Here is a 13,554-nt window from a genome sequence, read left to right as displayed (position 1 = left end):
GTGTGTGAGGGTGTGTGTGTGTGAGTGTGTGTGTGTGAGTGTGTGTGCGTGCGCGAGAAGGAGGGCTCCAGGGAGGGCGTGCTCAGAAGGGCACTTTCTCCCAAGGGGCCATCTTTCAGCATGTGCTGGGGTTGTGTGCTGACAGTGGGCATGTTCAGATTATGGAAAGGGACATCCCAGGGAGTCCCGTGAAGGCAGGTATCAGTCTGTTCAACGCTAGATGGCAAGGTCAGTGATGAGCCATGAGGCACGGGCTCTGCTGACCCTGTGGGCCACAAGGCTGCACCCCTCCCAGCTGTCCAGCTCACCCCCTGAGACCCAGGAGCCCAATATAGCACCCCACATGCTTTAGTAAAAGGCCTCTCCTCTGGACCAGTGGGAAGCAGGGGTTTGTAGGAAGAAGGGCCCATGCCCTTCACACGACTGAGCAGGACCTCAGCCTCCTGTCCCCCACGGTCAGGCACGCAAGGGCAGGGAGCACAGTTATACAGCTAGCACTGCGCCCTGCTGGCCCCGATGGCAGAACCTCACTAGAGAGTCGGGAAAAGTGATTTGGGGGGATGGCTGGGGTCCCTTAAGAAATCCTTGGAAGATCCCCCGGGACATTGGCTAGGTGTGTCCAGTCCTCCCAGCAGTCACAGGAAATGACGATCCAGGCGGCTCTGTGTGCATTCATGCAGGAATTCCAACTCCTGGGGTACCCCAAGGGCTGCCCTGTCCTCATGAAGGCCCAACACCAGCCTACCTTCTAATCACCTGGCCAGGAAAGCCTGGCTTTAAACATCGCAGCCAGGACTCTGCCAGGCCCGTGCTTGCTGTCAGGGTCCGCACTGGGCAGGCTCCGGGCAGGCTCTGCGTCAGCAGCCGGCGTGCTGCCGGGAGCCTCAGCCTCTTCCTGTCTTGCAGCTTTTACAAATCCAACTACGTGCAAAGGTTCCACTACTCCCGGCCGGTGCGCAGAGGGACGGTTGACCCTGAGAACGAGTTTGCCGTGAGTACCTGCCCTCCCCCGCAGCAGCCCTGACCATTCCCTGGGCCCCCTTGCCAAGCAGGGCATGCATCTGCTGACCTCTGAATGGGAGGGGATTTGATCCAAAGCTAGGGAAGTAAAGCCAGCAGCGTCCACCGACGCAGCGACACCATCCCTGGTCCTTCCATTGGGGTTGTTAGTCTTTTCACTTTCGAGATAGGCCCCGGGCCTTGGTGAGATGGCCTTTCAAGCACAGGGCACTGGGGCATATCCGGAAGGAGGGTCCTCAGGCTCCGTAGGGGCAGTGAAGCCAAACCCTCCAGGAAACACCAATTATAAGCCACAGAGGTGTGAGTCCGGCCGTCCCCTGGGTGTTTCCCCAGCTGGGGCCTGCCTTCTGTCCCCAAGAGCGGAGGCCCGGCATGAGGAGGTGGCCTCAGGGCTCCTCCAGCTCTTGGCCTTGGGCTGTGACCCTTCATATTTGGGGAGTTACTGCCCTTTTGAGAATTGAGTGCACACGGTGGCCCTTCCCCAGGAAAGGCAGTGGATGCACTCAATATTACCTTAAGGTTCAAACCCTTCAGAAACCCCAGTTAAAACTGACGGGGCCTAAATCCAGGGAAAACTTAAACATTGTGCTGGGAAAGGATTCCTAAGGGGAAGGTGAGAGTGTGTTTCTGGGTCTTGCAATACTTAATCTGGTCTCGGATGGATGGGGAGCCTGCGGGTCTGGAGGGATCCGGGAAAGCGTGTCTGGTACCCAGGTTTCCTAAGAGGTGCTTTCCTTCCCTCGTCACCCCCTGCCCCGGCACAGTCCATGTGGATCGAGAGAACCTCCTTCCTGACCGCGTACAAGCTTCCGGGGATCCTGCGCTGGTTTGAGGTGGTCCACATGTCCCAGGTGAGTCTCCGGGCCTTAGGGTGCACCTCTCCCAGTCCCAGGAGCTTTGGTTTGAAGCCACCGTGGGAGTCCTGAAATTCCAGTGCGGGAAGGGACCTGAGGCAGCATCCAAATTAGCTGCTTTCAGAGCTTTCTTAAAGCATCAGGTGGCTTTCTTTCCTCACAAATGAAACCTGATGCAATGCAAGCTGGTGAATGGGGAGCTCCTGTGGTGGATGCAGGGGGAGGTAGATGCCTAGAACTCTCTCCACGCAACCACCCCTCATATCCTCCTTGTCCCAGCAGCCCCTGAGGGTGCATGTGCAGAATCCCACGATGAACCCATTTTACAGCTGGATAAAATGAGGCTCACAGAGAAGAACTCCCACAGGAGCCAGGCTAATTTTTGAACTCCCTTATGCAAATTGCATGTATTTTACTTCTCAACGCACTTTAGGGTCTTCACATCCTCATCTAAGAATCTTTTTGCTCCCACAGGGGGTCAGAGTGGTGGTGAGGAAACTTGAAATGTAGGCACATATTCAGGATATCTTATTCATTCAACAAATTTTTGATGTGTACCTAACACAAGCCAGGCACTGTTCTAAGACCTGAAGACTTTGCCATGAAGCTTACATTTTAGTGCAGGAGACAGACTAAAACATCAAGGTCAATATATTCTGTGTCAAATGGTGATAGCCATTGTGAAGAAACGTGGAAGAGAGAGATGATGGAGGGATTGCTATTTAAATCGGGTGGCCAGAGAAAGCCTGGAGGGAGTCAGGGAGTGGCCCACGCAGATACGAAGAGGAGGACTTTCCAGCAGAGGGAACAGCAGTGCAAAGGCCCTGGGGCCGGTGCATGCTTGTGTCTGGGTCCGCACCAGTGAGGGCTGAGGAGGAGGAGGCGAATACCAGATCATGTAGGACTTTACAGGCCACCGCCAGGACTTTGGCTTTCCTACTGAATGACCTGGAACCGTGAGCAGAGGAGGGACGTGATTTGATTGGTGTTTTCCAGCTACTTATGTGATCAGCATTAGGACCACCCAACCCCAGCAGCCCAGTGGCCCTCCGGTCTCCTTTTCACAGGCATAGCCTGGACCTTGGGGGAAATAGAATGATGATGATATCAGCAAACATTCATTGAGGATGTGCTAAACCGTTGACACGCATGAGCTCATTTAACCCCTCCACAACGCTGAGAGATAGATGCTACCATTCCTCCCATTTTACAGATGAAGAAACTGAGGTGATGAGTGAGTTAGTGGGTTGTTCAAGGTTAGCAAGTAAAGCAGGGTTTGACCTCAACCTCAGGTTCCTGGGCTGGATTCGCTCTCTCCTCCTTCCTCACCGTGTCCCATACCGCCCCAGCAATAAGGAGAGCCCTGGAGAGGTAGAAACCATTCGTGCTCTTCCTCGTGGGACAGACCGACACAGGCAAAGCTTGACGAGTGGCCCAGGCCCTGTGTCAGGCTTTATCGCATTATCCCACGAATACAAAACCCTGCGAAGTACATAATGTTATTAATCCCATATCTAGAGTGAAGAATGTGAAACTCTCTCCAATCTGTAGCTGCCACCCCATGCCCCTGCTGTGCCTTTTCCTCCAGTGGCGCTCAGCAGGGTGCCCCCTGTCCTTCAGTGACTCCATGAGACTGTGGGCAACGGAGGGAGCCCTGTGGCACCCCCATTCTCCTCCCCGCTGAGCAACTGCACCTGCCGCCTCCTAACAGACCATCTAATGTGGCTGCATGTTGATTTTAATATCTAGAATATTACATATAATATACCCTATTAGGATCTAAGTGCTACACTAACATAAGTTCCAGGAAGCCAGATGTTGGTCTATTTTGTTCCCTGCCATATTGCTCAATGCAAAGACTAGTCCCAGGCCCGTAACTGCTGCTCAAGAATCTTGGTTAAGAAAACCTATACCCATCAATCAATACGCAGACGCCGTCACGTCTGAACCGGGTTCCTTGTCTTACGGACTCAGGAGTCAGAAAAGGATTGGTCAACATTTTTGTTTCGCTCCTTTTATCCTGATGGCTTCTGATGGGAAGGTTTAGGAAAACTTCCAAAACGTTGACCGGAGTGGATTTATCTGTAGCAGCCTCCCGGCTGAGTGAGCCCGAGTGTCAGAACATCTCAGACGCCAGCTTCCTGCCCGCTGAGCGAGTGCGTTTCCCTGCATTGGCGTTTGCGTTCCCCGAATTGATATCTTGTCGGCTGTTTCTTCCGTGAATCGTCATGACGACAGGACTGTTTGTACAGAGAGGCATTTTCTGATGGGATTCGAGTGTGGGTTCTGCTTACGGAGGGTTCTTTCTTGCTCTCGGCCCCGCGAACATGCCCCCTTCACAGCAAGCCTTGACCTGGGGTCAGGAACACAAATGTAACACTGTGGTTAACAAGCTGCATGTTTTTGGACAAACACAGTGTGTCTCAGGGCCTTCGTTTCCATCGTCTGTAAAACGGAGACTGAAAACCTATGGAATGTCAGAGCGGAAAGCCACCCAGGGGTCATTCAGTCATGAGCTACAAGTTCAAAAACCTTCATGGCCCAGGAGAAAAATGCCAATAGGTGAAATAGTCCTATTCCAACAGCAGGGGCTGGTGATGTGGCGGCAGCCCCTCTCCAGCTGAAGTCAGATGCCATCTGTAAGAACCTCGCCAGGCCCAGCCTGGCCTGCAGATCCTGGTTCTTGTCCATCCCACTACTTTACACGGGAGGAAACTGAGGCCAAAGGTGGGACTTGAGCTGCCGAGTGATCAGGGGCAGAAGTAGGATGTAATGGCGTTGCCTGTCTCATGCAGCGCCTGGGGTCCTAAGAGGGTCTGATTTAAGAAGGGGATGTGGGTGACACGCCTCTGAAGAATGCGAAACACCCCGATGACAGGGAATTCGTGTCCCTTCGTCCTTGGCTGATGCTCCCACGTCCCAGGTCTAAAACTGTTTCCGAAGAGCGTCCCTCTGATAGTTCAGTCTCCCCTCCAGCAGGGTGGGCAAGGTGACCGAGCACTGCATACTCTGTCACACGGATGTCGGGGGTGAGAAGCCAGAGGCACTGTCACCCTCACTCCCTGCTCCCCAGGCTGTAATGACGTTGAAGATGGCCGGGGGGTGGGGTGGGGTGGGGGGGTGGTGAATCAAAAGTCGCTTGAGAAATGGGGCGGAAAGCCAATCAACAGGACTCCCCATGGTTAATAACTCCCTCACGGCTTTGTCTCTCAGACGCACCAGGCTATTGTGAGATCGGGGTGCGGTGCTGGGCCCTCCCTGTGTGGTTGTGACAGATTTTCCCTGGAGCCCAGTCTGGACGGGGCTTCCACAGCCCCTGCAGGGGTGCAGCCTCGCTGAGCGGGCACATAGCGTCCTGCTCCAGCTCACGTGTGTGTGTGTGTGTGTGTGTGTGTGTGTGTGTGTGTGTGTGTGTGTGACGGAAAGAGGCAGTGCCAGTGAGAGAACCTGGTCCCAGGGCCGCCTTGCTGCAGACAGCACCATCTTTAAAAATGACAACAAATGAAGAAAGGTGTGGGAGGCTGGGATTTCACCGAGATTTAAGGAAATGGTTTAAAAAGATGTCCCAGACGGCTCTAGAGGTTGGATCTGCCCTTCCCACATGCCCCATGGCCATAATACCTACAGCGACATTTTTCAAAGAATTCTGCTGAGTCAAGGGTCCTATTACCTCGCCTGGTCTTTGCTACAGACTCAGGGAGGCACCGCCCCTGCCAGGGAGTCTCCCTGGTGAGGAACACTGCTGCTCTCTGTCCTCGCGCCTACGAGGAGGAGGAGCAGTAGCTACCAGCTATTCTCCGAGCAGGTTTCATCAGCTTCGTTTTACCAATGAGTCCACTGAGGCTCAGAAAAGCTAGGAAACTTCCTCAGGGTCACACAGCTGGAAAACAGCCAGCAGGGCTGAGGGCTGCACCCAGTGTAGCCTAGGGCGAGCACACGGGGGCCTGTGGGAGACCCCACCTGCCACCTGTTGTTGTGAGTTGTTTTATTGGAACAACCAGCGCATTAACTTTCCTGTTGCCTGGAGCTGCCTTTTCCTACAGTAACAGAGTCGACTGGTTGCGACAGAGAATGTCTGGCTTGCAGATGTCTGGGTCTTTTATGGAAAGGTTTGCAGCCCCTCGCTCAGTCTTTCCCTCCAGATTCCGTGCTCTTGAGATCCCTGACTGTGCAGTTAGCATGTGACGGGTGTCTTGTTTATATCGCTTTCTAACGGGTGTTGGAGAGGCGGTGAGTGTTACCTTCCCAACTAAACCGAATCCACCTGGGGACAGAGACCCCTCGTACAACAACCAGTTTTAGGACTGACGCTGGGCCAAGCTGGGGCATCAGGCCTCCCGCTGCTCTGATTGCCTGCTGCCAGCTCACACACAGTAGGTGCACAAGCAATGCCAGATGGGTTGGATTACAGAGTGGTTCTCCCAGGTAATAAGAAGGAAGGGCCTCCCTGGTGCACATCCAGCCTCTGAAACCCCAGCAAAGGCCTGGAGTCTCCTCAGCTCCCCAGGGAAATCCCTTCTCACAACACAGGACGCTGTCTCTCCCCAGACAGCAGACAGCCCAGAGTCACTAATTACAGGGCCGCCGCGGCCCCTCGGGGAGCATCGCCTCATTTGAATTCCAGCCCCCAGTGAAATCAATACCTACCAGCGAGAGTGTCTGTTTTTCTTTGTCTTTTTTTTTGTTTTTTTAATTTATTTCATTTTATTATTTATTTCAGAGAGGAAGGGAGCGGGAGAGAGAGATAGAAACATCAGGGATGAGGGAGAATCATTGATCGGCCTCCTGCACGCCCCACACTGGGGATCAAGCCCACAACCCTGGCATGTGCCCTGACCAGGAATAGAACCCTGGCCTCCTGGTCCATAGGCCGAGATCTGTTTTTAAAGGCCCTGCTAAGGCCCCCTCTTTCTGCTGATCTCACTTGCAACAGACCACCATCAGCCCCCTGGAGAACGCCATCGAAACCATGTCCACGGCCAATGAGAAGATCCTGATGATGATCAACCAGTACCAGAGTGACGAGAGCCTCCCCATTAACCCGCTGTCCATGCTCCTCAACGGGATCGTGGACCCCGCCGTCATGGGAGGGTTCGCCAAGTACGAGAAGGTGAGGGCTCTGCTGTCCCGGCCCCCGTGGGGGTCAGAGCAGTGACTGGGGGCCTGGGGGGCAGACACAGCTGCATGTGGCTCATTTTACTCTAGCCGTTTGCCCCTAAAGGGACCCCTCCGCCTGGTGGGAACCCATTCACCTCCCAGAGGCTCCACAGCCTCCCTCTCATCTCCTCCCACCCTCAGTGCCGCACTGTGCTGCGGCCGGAAGGGGCAGGGCTCACAAGGGCCCCTTAGGCCACTGGTCACATCCAGGCGCCTCAGCCAAGGAAGGGCTCTGAGAGGACCGGGTGACCGTAAGCCAGGCCACTGAAGTGGAGGAGCCATGAATCCAAGTCCGTGACTGGAAATATCTTCTAAAAGAGAAAGAAATGAAACCCAGAATCTGTGACAATACAGACAGGATGGGAGGTCAATTCCAAAAGGAGAATTACAACTTAGATAGCCAGGCCCAAGGTCCCTCCAGAAACCCCCACACATGGGAGCCACAGATTTTTATTTTTTTGAGCTTCCTGGTGTCCAGAGCAAAAAGGGAAAAGCCATCAGATATATGAGTCACAGTATTCACTGGGGAAGAATACCAACTTCTCAGGAGTGGGACGTAGCTTTTCCTGGCAATGAAATGGAATGGAAAGTCCTCACTTGATTGTCACACCTTACATTGTAGGAGACACTGGGGGGAAGTGGCCTCCTCCTTCTAGTAGACCTCACAGTGAACTCCCTAGTATCTCTCCATGCCATTCACTGATGTGAGACTAAGAATGCAACACAGTAATTTCATTCAGAGCAATTCCAGTTGCTAAACTGACAGTCCTTCCAGCCACCCTCAGTCCCCCATAGAGTCCCCACTGGCATGCCTTCGCTCAGCCTGGAGGGCTGCTGTGTGTGCCTATGTGTGTGCACATATGGAGGGCGTGAGCCCGGAGAGAGCTGGGGTGCCAGGTTCACACACCAGGAGGGAGGTGGTGAGGTGAGCTGCTCTCAAACGTAAACGTGAGTCAGATCCTTGCAGAGCTTTGTAACTAACCTGGTCCCCCTCCCAGGTTCTGATGCAGTAGGTCTGGGTGGGGCCCAATAATTGGCATCTCTGACAAGTTCCAGGGTGATGGGTGATTTGCTGCTGCTGATCCAGGGACCCCACTTTGAGAACCACTCTCCTGGGGGTCTGTGGCCCATTCCCAGTGGGTGCTGACCTGAGCCTCCAAGAAGGGAAAACAGTGTCGGTCACTATAGGTCTCTGCCCCATCAATACTGTGGCCTCGCTGCTGGCCCTCTCCCGTGGAATCCTCTCTCGGTGCCGGGGACATGGGTCAGGGGGCCCACACCAAATGAACAGAACCCCCCAAACTCCCATCTGTCCCCCCCAGGCCTTCTTCACGGAGGACTACACCAGGGACCACCCTGAGGACCAGGACAAGCTGAGCCGCCTCAAGGACCTGATCGCGTGGCAGGTAAAGCAGAGCTGACGGGAGCCGCCCTGCCTCTGCCCTCCCAGCCCCTCCCGTACAGGCCTCAGCCAGCCGCTGCCTGGCATGGCGGCACGTGTCCTCCTGTCCTCTGGCTTTCAGCCCTTCTTCTGACGCTTTATCTCACCGGAGCAGGCCCCCTCGGAGCCTGGATTTGGGCCACCGCACCCCTGGGGTGCTGCTCGGGGACCAGGCGAGGATGTCGTGCTGCCTGTCGCTAAGACGGCTTTATGGGCTCTTGAATTCAGGGGCAACTTCTCCCAGCGGGACTGAAATAAAAGGCAGCCCCCCCCCCCCCCCCCACCGCCCCGCAACACCTCTGCTCTCAGGGGCCACCCACCCACCACCAGGCACACTGTTGAGGGGGCTGTGCTCTGAAGGCAGGAGCTGGAGGACAGCAAGCCCAGGGGCAGGGGCAGCGGCTGCAGCTGCCAGTCCTCCCTCCCTCCTTACCCATCGCCAGGCAAACAAATGGAGCTATTGTGGCGGGGAGGGGAGTGTTTGCTACTCAAGGGAAATCAGGGAGTGTGGAGCACTGGGTGCAGCCTCTTTTCTTAAAATAAGGATCCTAATTCAGGTCCTTCTCTGCCTCTGCCGTATGCAAAGTGAGGCTTGGAAAGGGGCGAACCCAAGCGCTGCACAGACGTGCTCCCCGGAATGCATTTGTGTGTCTGGAATTTTCTCTCCGTCCTTACCTGTGCCACCTGTGAAACCCAACGCCCCCAAGGCCCCAGCCTTCCTTCCCAGGTCTCATGCCTTTTTCAGTCACAGCCATATTCCCCCTCTCTCCTCCCCCGCCCCCACCGCAGGCAACATGGGAAGCAGGAAGGCCAGGCTTTGATTTGGTTTCCTTCCTCTGATGATTCTGGGTGCCCCAGAGTGGGCTAACATGTCACACAAATCTGTTTGGTTGTGGGGGTCATCCTCAATCCATATCCCTGCCCGGGGTCTCTCCCCTGGGCACCATTTATCACCTGGTAATGGATTCTCAGTGCTGTGTCCACCACCCAAAGCCGGGAGCTCAGACTCACAGCACAGGAGGAAATTTTAGCTAATGGAGAGGCACTACAAAGGAGACTTTGAAAGCATATAGTAGATAGCTTCTAAAAGCCCTTAGCTGTGGGAAAAAAAAAAAAAAAAAAGCTGTTAGCTAGGCCTCTTCAGACAGCGCCCCCTAGTGGTCACTTTCTCCCTAGCTGGTCCCCCACTCACCTGGTCACTATGTTACAGAGACCCAGTCAGCCAGGAAAAGGGGGTTGCCCTGGGCCGTGTCCCTCCCACCCAGAGTCCAGGCACCCTGACCATGGCACCTACCCTCAGGGGGAAGGCAGCCCTTTTGCATTATCACAACAGCAAAGGAGCTCCTCCTGGCCCATTCATTCTCGTCACTCTTCGTTTATATCATTGAGTCCCTCCTGTGTGCGGGGCCACAGAAACACAGCTGGACCCATCGGGCCTCTACTCCCTAATTAGAGATAATTAGAGACTGTCGGCTCTCCTATCTCAGCCTCTCCCCCTGACCTCTGTGCTCGGCCCCTCGGCCCCTTCGCTTTTCTGGGTACCAGGTGCCTCCAATCTCTGAGCCCCTCCTGGCTTCCCAAGGGCAGATGGCTCCTTCCGGCCACAGCTCCCTCCCTGCTCCAGGTTGGCGACCGTCCTCCATCCTTCCCCTGACACGCTGGGGCAGGTTGGAAGGCCTCTACCTTCACTGAGGTTCGGTTTCCCCTTTGCCTCGCTGTTTCGGGGAGACGTCCGAGAGAGAGGCAGAAATGTCTTTAGTCACCAGTCATGGAAATGTGTCCTTTTTTCTCCAAATTAACCTGTGTTCTGCCTTTTCACACCTCATTCTGCTGCCCGAGGCCAGGATACTCTCTGGCTCTCCCTCCCCACAGTGGCCCTGTGGCCCGACTGCTGTCTTTACCTCTACCCCTGGGACGGTACCCAGCGCCCTCCCTTGTTGGTCAGTCGGAACTTAACTCCCTCACATCCCACATCCGCCATCTCCACCTCATCTCCTCCATCACTTCTTTAAGTCCCCTGTCTATCGGCATCGCCCAGAACTTCCTGGACGAGGCGTTGAGTCAAAGCAACGGTTTCCTCTCCTCTGGTCCCACACTCCCCCGCCCAGATGCCACTCGGCAGAGACTTTCCAAACATCCCGAGTGGGGGGGCGGGGTGCTCCAGCCCTCCTGTTGGGCACAGCCGCTGCCGCTCTCCCTCCCTGTCCAGAGTCCAGCTTTCTGTTTCCCAGGGCCCCTGACCCTGTGAGAAGGTCTCAGGGACCGGAACACCCCGGACATATTCTCAGCGGGGCGAGGCCTCCGGCACCCAGCTCACTGGCCACCACTCCTCTCCAGATCCCCTTCCTGGGAGCTGGGATTAAGATCCATGAGAAGCGGGTGTCCGAGAACCTGCGGCCCTTCCACGACCGGATGGAGGAGTGTTTCAAGAACCTGAAAGTGAAGGTGGAGAAGGAGTATGGTGTCCGAGAGATGGTACGAGGGTCCCTGGGGTGAGGGGAGAGGTGGGGATGGGGAGGATGATGGGACCTGAGGAGAAGGACCCGAGGGCCCCGATGCCTGAGCTGATGATTCAGGGGAACCTCTCTGTGAACTTGACCCCTCAGAAGTCACCCCCAGACAAACACCGCTTACAAACTGGGGACTGAAGGGACTGTGCTAGTCATAAAAGCTACACGGATGAAGCACCTACTGTGTGCCTTGTCTGATCTAAGCATGGGACATGTGCTAGGTCCTGTAGCCCTCACTGCATGTCTGTGAGGCGGGAGTGATTTAACCCCGTATCCCTTCGGGAGGGTCAGGGGTGGTAGTGACTTGCCAGAGGCTGCCTAGCGCGTGAGTGCAGGTCAGAATTCACGCCTGGCTCCATTGGCCTCCAAAGCCAGTGCTTCCGGCCACTCATAAGCTCCACGGACTAAAGAGGCCGTTGGCCTGGTACTCACAGGAGCACCTTCATCCTCTTCCCCAGAAAGTGGGGTCATCAAACGTCAACCCTGATGGGAAAGCTGAGGCCCAGAGGGGCAGTGAGTGACCGGAGGGGCGCCGAGGGGACTCGGGTCTCCTGTCTCCTGTCTCCTGGTGCCAGAGTGGCTCCATGAGTCAGGGCAGTGCTGATGCTGTCAGAGAGGGTCAGCTTTCTCAGGTCAAGGGTGACGTCCAAAGACTCCCCTCTCACATCAGGACCAGCCATAGGGTGAGGTCTGGGGAGGTCCCCAGCACACTGCCTATGCTGCCGGCCCCTGGATGCAGGCGGCCTCCAGGAAAGCTCACCTGAGCCCAAGTGACCTGAGTTTTTATTGCCCTTTCGTTACACAGACATGACTGGGTGAATCATTGGTCACAGGATTGGGAATCCATCTCCAGCCCCGATCCCTCCAGGGACTCTGAGCTGGGCTTACATGGCTCAAAGCCCAGCCCTATCATCACATCCTTAGTATTTCTGGCTGGCCGGCCCCTTCCAGAATTTTCTCATTAGCATGAAGGGCCACCATATATAACAAAGACACTCCTGTCACTGGGGAAATTGCAAGGACTTAGAGTCACCTCCCCTGAGCCCTGGCCAATTCCTTATCCAGCCAGCCCCTCAGCCCCACCAGCCAGGGAGTTGTTCTGCCCTGCTCTACTCCCCAGCTCCCCCACCCAGCTGGAGGATGGGCAGCAGGAGGGGCGGGGGGGCAGGTACCCCAGCTCCCAGCGACCTGTGGGGCCAGGCTTTAACTGTCCGTTCTCCCCCGAAGCCTGACTTTGAGGACAGGCGAGTGGGCCGCCCCCGGTCCATGCTGCGCTCCTACCGGCAGATGTCCATCATCTCCATGGCGTCCATGAACTCTGACTGCAGCACCCCCAGCAAGACCACCTCCGAGAGGTCAGTCCCCGCCCCAGATGGCACCCTGGGCCCCCTGGGTCCCGGCCCGGCCCCCACCACGCTCCTGCCCCAGCGCTGCCCTTCCTCCACCTTCCTGCCCTTCCCTCCGAAAGCCTTCCCCACCCTGTGAGGCTGCCATCCTACGGCCGCCATCCAAGGGGCATTCGAGGCCCGAGAGGCAAGGGGGCTGTTCCTGAGGGTCCTGCAGGACCCGCCTGCCCACAGCCCACAGAGCAACCCGCAGAGCCCTTCTGGGTCCAGAATCGTCTCCCAACTCCCCACCATGGAGGCCCCCTCCCATACCTCTGCCAGGCCCCTCCCCTCCACCGTCCTGGCCTTAGGCTCACCAGGCCCTACTCAGCGACTCTGATGACAGACACTGTGAACCCAGCGCTCTCCACAGGCCAAGGGTGTGCTGAGGGGTCCTCAGACCTCATTGCCGTCTCTCACAAGGTTACCACCAGCACCCCATTTTCTGAAAAGGAAATAATGGCTCAGAGAGGTTGAGTGATTTGCCCAAAGTCCTTCAGCTAAAACGTGGCAGTGGCTGAATTTGAATCCAGACCCCTATCTTCCATCGATTTCCTCTTCTCACCACCAGACTTGCTTTGTATTTTGAAAGTTTGCCACTTAGGCCAGTGGCTCCCCAAGCTCTGCCAGGTCAGCTGTCTCCCTCCTGGCCTGTGGCGACAGCCCAGTCAGCCTGGGTCCCTGCGAGGCGGTCCCTCGGGGTCTCTAACTGCAGTGGCCACTCTGTCCCTCTCACCCTTCAGCTTCGACCTGGAGCTGCCACCCCCCAGGGCGCAGAAAGCGGAGCCGGTGGAGCCCATCTCCCCGCCCGGGAGCACGCTGCCCGAGGTCAAGCTGCGCAGGTCCAAGAAGCGGGCCAAGCGGAGCAGCGTGGTGTTCGCCGATGAGAAGGCAGCGGCCGAGTCGGACCTCAAGAGGGTGAGCATCGAGGCAGGCTGCCTCAGCACCACCCTTAGCAAACCTACTGTGCGCTGGCACAGTCCCCGGGGCTCCCAGACACAGCCCCACTCAAGCCTCACTTTTGCCGTGAGGTGGGTGTTACGCAGGCGGCATCTGAGGACAGGGAGGTGAAGCGTTCGCCGGTGCCTAGACACAGCTGAGCCGGGATTTGAACCCAGGCCGCCGGGCTCTGGCCTGGGTGTCTTTTCTGCCATCACAAGTGGCTCTGTGAGGCCAGGAGAAGCGCT

At 56.3% G+C, this 13,554-nt stretch overlaps 1 protein-coding gene across 4 annotated transcripts in view; it reads left to right on the top strand.

The window, feature by feature from the left end:
• DOCK2 (dedicator of cytokinesis 2) overlaps positions 1 to 13,554 on the top strand; it is a 372,626-nt gene that overhangs the window by 355,336 nt on the left and 3,736 nt on the right. For all 4 annotated transcript variants that reach the window (XM_070414430.1, XM_070414429.1, XM_070414433.1 and 1 more), the window contains 7 exons: positions 907 to 991; positions 1,785 to 1,871; positions 6,808 to 6,984; positions 8,354 to 8,437; positions 10,810 to 10,947; positions 12,210 to 12,337; positions 13,111 to 13,285. In XM_070414430.1, the coding sequence (XP_070270531.1) occupies positions 907 to 991; positions 1,785 to 1,871; positions 6,808 to 6,984; positions 8,354 to 8,437; positions 10,810 to 10,947; positions 12,210 to 12,337; positions 13,111 to 13,285 (874 nt within the window). The remainder of the gene's footprint in view (positions 1 to 906; positions 992 to 1,784; positions 1,872 to 6,807; positions 6,985 to 8,353; positions 8,438 to 10,809; positions 10,948 to 12,209; positions 12,338 to 13,110; positions 13,286 to 13,554) is intronic.

Source organism: Myotis yumanensis, unplaced genomic scaffold (assembly GCF_028538775.1).
Source record: "Myotis yumanensis isolate MYYU_CA2020_CCGP unplaced genomic scaffold, mMyoYum1.0.hap1 SCAF_5, whole genome shotgun sequence".
Taxonomy (NCBI): Eukaryota; Metazoa; Chordata; class Mammalia; order Chiroptera; family Vespertilionidae; genus Myotis; species Myotis yumanensis.
Note: the sequence above shows the minus strand (reverse complement) of the source record. Positions and strands in the feature narration are given on the sequence as shown.